The following is a 5519-nucleotide window of genomic DNA, read 5'->3' on the forward strand; positions in this document are numbered from 1 at the left end:
GTGGATGTAGGGTATTACGCTCCGGCGGCCCGAACCACTCTAAATCCGTGTGTTCTTGCGTTCTTGCCCCCAAGCTAGATCGGCCTAATCGCTTTGCACTTCTCCAAGTACTTCCCCTTGGGGAATAGGCGGGTGCGTTCCGCCACCCTGCTGTGGGTACCCCAAAAGCCCACGACAAAGCGGATCGCTGTTGAGCATATGTTGCACATACAATCCATTTGTAAAAAAAAATGAAAAAACAATCCATTTGTAAAACCTGCCCTTGGTTGCGTTTGTCCCCGTAATTCTTGCTGTAATAAATCATAGGGTTTAGTACATGAGGAGAGGACTATTTGTTTGTATGATAAACATACTGTATTTTCGTTGGACGTAAGGTACAATTTTCAGAATCACATGGCATCTGACTATGTGCTCGACATATTATCAACAGAGGAAAGGGGGTGCAAACATATACAAGATTGCGATCTCTTTTCGCAAACAAAATTGCATTTGAAGGGGAAAATATCACAATGCCCTCTCTAAAACCAAAGAAAAGGGACAGATAATTCAGTCACTATCTTGTTACAAGATTTTCTTTTGAAGACACTAGCTGGTAGAACAGCAGCAGCTCATTCCATGTATCTGGCACCCCAGGAAGGCACCAATGGCTGCAATCCTGGCCGCTGGATGCTGTCAAATCTACTCCCTTCCGTCGATAAACAGAGGGGTGGCCATCGGTCCTTAAACTGGACAGATCGGTAATATTCAGAATTGTCACAGGAGTCTTCATCTGCTTCGAGACTTGTTCAAGCATCACGTTTATCTCCGGCATTGGCCACACACGGCCGTCGTTAGGGGCTAGTGTGCTCTGTCTGCAGTGTCCCCCTGAATTCCACTCGCCTCCGCTGAAATCAACGATAAATGTGACCTAAGTATGCTGCATAGAGGAGACTGCAGCAAGCCAGCAGCTCTGAAGTTGCTAGTGTTAGATTGAACATTGGAGGACCAAACCTAAAGTGAGATGGGGATGAGCTTCCGAAGAACACTTGAGTTTGTCGTGGATTGATGTAACGGTCGATCCATGATGCCCATGTGTTCAGTGCTCTTTGAAAAGCGGTAGAGGCTTCAAGATGGGGGTGGACATGATCCCCTTCTTGATAGAAATACACTCTGCAATCAGATCAGCAATCAATCATCAGATACTAGGAATCAGAGCATTCCTACAGAAACTACATGATCAAACCATTGTTTCTCTGCAAGGTTACACGAGACTAAGAATACACGAACTGTATATCAATTACCCAACACATAGATAGCAGTAATCAACACTCAACCAGCATTTGTTTTGTGATGTGACCACCAATGAGCAGAGTTGAACACTAGTCAGCTCCAGCTCCAGCCCAACAGTATTTTCCTCTCACACCGCTCCAGCCACCAGCTCCAGCTCCAGCCCAGCGAACGGAGTGAAGCACATCAGCACCTTTCCATCTTGATGAGCTCTGATCTATGGTATCGATTTGTAGTGTCATTGTGCGCTTTTGGCCAATTCTTGCCTTGGTTTCATGCACCAAGAAATGTGTCGTATGATACTCCACACTGCAATTATGGTCCTGCAACAACGATACTGAGATGACTATTACACAGTATTCTAGACACTGAACGGACTAGTTGTATATTAGCTATAGTAGTTCATACGAACCAGGAACTTGAAGTTATAATGCCCTTTATCTTTAGTAATCTTGCGGCCACGAGTTTCACGAATCCTTGAAGGATCTGAGATTGCTGTGCTTAGCCTATGTTGCCCGGATACGCGGATGCGGATACCGATACGCGATACGGGGATACTCCGATACGCCATTTTTCCAAAAACAAGGATACGGGGATACGCCAATATATATAAAAAATAAAAATAAATAAAAGTTTCAGGAACTAGAATGTGAGAAGGACTATAATGCGTCATAGACTCATATATTCATATGTTCTATAATTACTAGAAAAGGGAAGTGGCAAAGAAAAAAAGAACCAATCTTATTTTACCTGTTCGTCTGTTCCACGAATGGATGTCGGTCTTCTTCCCCAACCTCCGGCACTCTCTCTCTCTCTTTCTCTGTGTAGCGGCCAACTCCAGCGGCCGCGGCTCCTCTCCCTCTCCGGAGGCCGCGGCTCATCCTCTCCCTCTCTAGCGGCCGCGCGGGCCGTCCAGAGGCGCGCTCCGGCGGCTGTGGCAGCCCGCCAGCGGCGAGCTCCAGCAGCGCAGCACCACCCTAAATAGTGCTTTAACAGATGTGCGGGCCTCTGTCTGGACAGGCCGCGCAGCCGCTGGAGCAGTAGGAGGCACGGACGGGTGGCGGGCGGAGGTGACGGCAAGGGAGCGACGAGCGATGGGGAAGGAGCAGGAGGAGGCACGGGCGGGTGGCCGGGCGGCGGTGACGGCAAGGGGGCGATGAGCAGCGGGGAAGGAGCAGGAGGAGGCGTGGGCGGGTGGCCGAGCGGCGGTGACAGCAAGGGAGCCGTGCGAGGCGGGTGGCCGGGCGGCGGTGACGGCAAGGGAGCCGTGCGAGGCTGCTGCGGGCCTGCGGCTGCGCGAGTGGGGATGAAAGGGTGGCACAGCTGAACGGAGGACCTTTATACGAAGCGATTGAGTGGTGTTGTTAGGGTTTGGAGGTATCAGACAGGTATCCACAGGTATCCCACGAGTATCCGATTTATTTTTATTATTTGAAAATACCTAAATAGTCCGATACTTACGGGATACGTATCCAGGAGTATCCGTGGAGTACGGGTATCCGATACGGTATCCGATACCGGTACGTGAGTTTTGCGAAGTATCCGCGTATCATAGTGCTTAGCAAGCACATCATGGATTCCCATTGGTTCCTGTTAATGGAATCTCCGACAAACACTAGTCGTTTTCCTCGCAGCATCTCAAGCATTTTCCTTGCATCGAACCTAAAATTGCCGCATGAAGTTAGTGAATAGCAACTTCCTAGTACCACCTCCTAACTCGTAAGCAACAGTTGAATTGAGCAAACACACTAGAGGAGCAACATGCCAACACCTTGGGACATTGCAATGCTTAGGTTGCCACCGCATCTTCATGTAGCTTTTATCCATTCTTCCATTAGCTTGGCAGCTGAACCCTTCATCTATAAAAGGGCACGAATTGCTCTCATAGAGTGGATAGCTTTCGTCGAACACCCAACTCCCGTCAGAAACATCACACTGTGCAGCATCGCTTCGTGCAAAATCCATGTTGCTCTTGGCCGTTTCTTGCTTATCTGGATTGACTGGAGCTGCTCCAGGGTTGTACCCCAATGTTGAATTATCTGAGCTTTCCCTGCGTCTCCCCTGTTGAGAAGCATAAGCTAAATGTACGGAGGAATTGCGCCCATCATCAACATGGTCATCTTGCAAGAACTCGTCTCGCGTTCCCTTTGCAGGACCTGAAGCTTGTATGGAGAAATTGACATCCCGCGGAGACCCCTTTCCCTCCAATTTCAATGCTGGTGCAGCTGACGAACCAAGAGTTTCTTTGCTAAGATTCTTGCCCTCTTCTAAGTTTGGCCTCTCCGAAATCAAATCTTTCGGTTTCGCCAGCCTCTCGCCACCACTGCCTTGAGGTTGAGGAGCAGCTTCTTTCACTTCCCCACCCGAATCCAAGCCTCTAAGTGTGTGATTTCGAGCTTCCGCAACTTGCCCTCTCAAATCCTCACCATTCGAAGGAGTTCCACCATTTCCTCCTCCAGCAGCAGTTTCTTGCGCCTCCGCTGCCGAGCCCACGCCCCGCACCGACAAGCCTCCGGCAACAGCGGGGCTCGCCCCCTCCGCGATCAAATCCCTTCTCCCGAGACCAACAACCGCCTCTTCGACCTCCGCCGCCGCTGGGTCGCCCCAGTAACCCCCACCAGCCACAAGAACCGGTGCCGGGGCAGCGGCGAACGCCAAGTGAAGGTGGAGCGGGCGGCCGTGGCGGGGCGCCAAGAGGAAGTAGAAGAGGAGGGATAACGAGGCGAGGGATACGCTGAGGAGGCTCTTCGGGCTCAGCAGGTGGCAGTGGTACGAGCTGGAGCAGGAGGCGGGGCTCCTCTGCCTCTCCATTGATCCGCGGCCTGCGGGCTGCTGGGAATTGGGACGGTGGGGACGGGAAGCTATTGAATTGCTTGAACCGATCAGCAGGTGGCAGTTGCACGGCAGTGGGCAATGGCGAGTCGCCGAAGTGAGCCGTGGATTGCCCTCAAAAAAAAAAAGTGAGCCGTGGATCATCGTGTGGTGATGTGATGAACGCGAACTTCGGCTGCTGCGCTGGCGAGTTAGAGCAAGGCCAATAGGCCTGACTATAAGCCAAGTCCATATCATCTCTTCACATCTTCCAATTCCATTTATTTAAATTTGTTTGGACTCACCTCGTCCTTGAGGCTCTCCGCACTGGGTATCTGTATCCCATGCGCTAGCGTTTTACAGTTCAATTTTAGAGAAAAAAAGTGCCGTAGCGGTCCTCTGTAAACCGGACTGTAAAGTACAGAGCCAACTTTTCATCGCTATTCTCAGCGCGGTGCTGGACGTGCGCCATCGGCTGCGTGGCGCGGGCCCGGCGCTGCTCCAACCACCTCGACTTCCTCGGCCGTGCGCGTGGAGAGAGAGGGAAGGCGGCGACGGCGACAGGGCGGAGCAGGAAGGGAGGCGCCACGCTCCGCCCTGGCTCGCGCATGCGCGCGGGCGTGCTCTGGTGCGGCCGGCCCCGAGGCCCGAGCTGGAGCAGGGGAGCCGGCATGGGAGGCCGCGAGGAGGCAGGGGCGTCGACACCGGCGCTCGCGAGGAGAGGGGAGGAGGATGAGGAGCTTGGGAGGAGGAGCTCGCGCGGCCATGCGCACGACGAGGGGCTCGGCCGGCGCTGGTAGAGGACGCGCCGGGTCAATCTCGCCGGCCCCGCCGCGAGTGCGACTTGCAGTAGACGGTGCGGCAGCGGAGGAGTCGAGGAGAGCTGCGGCCGCGCACCTCGCCGCGGGAGGGAGGTCCAGGGCCGGCTGCCGCGATCTCCAAGGGGCCGGGGCGGCCATGAGCTCCAGGGGAGGCCGCGCGGCCCCGCGGCGAGCACGCCAATCGGGGAGCTAGAGGGCGGGCGCAAGGGAGGAGACCTCCCGGAGCTGCACGGGGAGGAGAGCTCCCCGGGCTGCTCGGCCTGCGCACCGTCCTTGCTGCTCCACACTGCCGCCGCAGTCCGGGCTCGCAGCGCCTCCTCTGCTCGTCCGCGCCGCCACCGACACCGCGGCTCCTTGCGCCATGGCCGCAATCGGGGCCATCAGTGCCAGGCCGGCAGCGACGCCCTCGCTCCTCCATGCCGCTGCCGCGGGCCGGGACAGCAGCGCTGCCCCTGCTCTCGTCCACATCGCCGCGCGAGTCATCCTGCAGTTCTTGGTTCCTCCTAGATCCACTTCGAGCTTGATACACTCTGTCCCAAGCTCGCAGGCAGGCAAGCCCCAAGCTCGATTCACCGTTCCCCAATCTTGATTCGCTGCGCGCCAAGCTCGATTTGACGCACC

General features: G+C 54.7%; 1 protein-coding gene across 3 annotated transcripts; it reads right to left on the bottom strand.

The window, feature by feature from the left end:
* Positions 1 to 370: 370 nt before the first annotated feature.
* Positions 371 to 4223, bottom strand: LOC120652615 (protein trichome birefringence-like 2). Of its 3 annotated transcripts, XM_039930482.1 has the most exons (6): positions 3038 to 4212; positions 2830 to 2928; positions 1679 to 1772; positions 1313 to 1589; positions 991 to 1149; positions 371 to 884 (listed from the first exon to the last, which is right to left on the bottom strand). In XM_039930482.1, the coding sequence occupies exons 1-4, from the start codon at positions 4075 to 4077 to the stop codon at positions 1359 to 1361; spliced, it is 1464 nt and encodes a 487-aa protein (XP_039786416.1). In that variant the 5' UTR covers positions 4078 to 4212; the 3' UTR covers positions 371 to 884; positions 991 to 1149; positions 1313 to 1358. The 3 variants fall into 3 exon arrangements, with proteins under 3 accessions (XP_039786416.1, XP_039786417.1, XP_039786418.1); XM_039930483.1 differs by lacking the exons at positions 371 to 884; positions 991 to 1149 and having other exon boundaries at positions 1370 to 1603; positions 3038 to 4219; XM_039930484.1 differs by lacking the exons at positions 371 to 884; positions 991 to 1149; positions 1313 to 1589 and having other exon boundaries at positions 1743 to 1772; positions 3036 to 4223.
* Positions 4224 to 5519: the final 1296 nt, after the last annotated feature.

Source organism: Panicum virgatum, chromosome 9K, assembly GCF_016808335.1.
Source record: "Panicum virgatum strain AP13 chromosome 9K, P.virgatum_v5, whole genome shotgun sequence".
In the NCBI taxonomy this organism is placed as follows: domain Eukaryota; kingdom Viridiplantae; phylum Streptophyta; class Magnoliopsida; order Poales; family Poaceae; genus Panicum; species Panicum virgatum.

Coding starts and splice junctions, on each gene's coding strand:
- LOC120652615 (XM_039930482.1), bottom strand. CDS start 4,077: ATGGAGAGGCAGAGGAGCCCCGCCTCCTGCTCCAGCTCGTACCACTGC. Junction 1,773..2,829: donor TGGGAATCCATGATGTGCTT/GCTAAGCACTAT, acceptor CGGGCAACATAG/GCTAAGCACAGCAATCTCAG. Junction 1,590..1,678: donor ATTATAACTTCAAGTTCCTG/GTTCGTATGAAC, acceptor TCGTTGTTGCAG/GACCATAATTGCAGTGTGGA.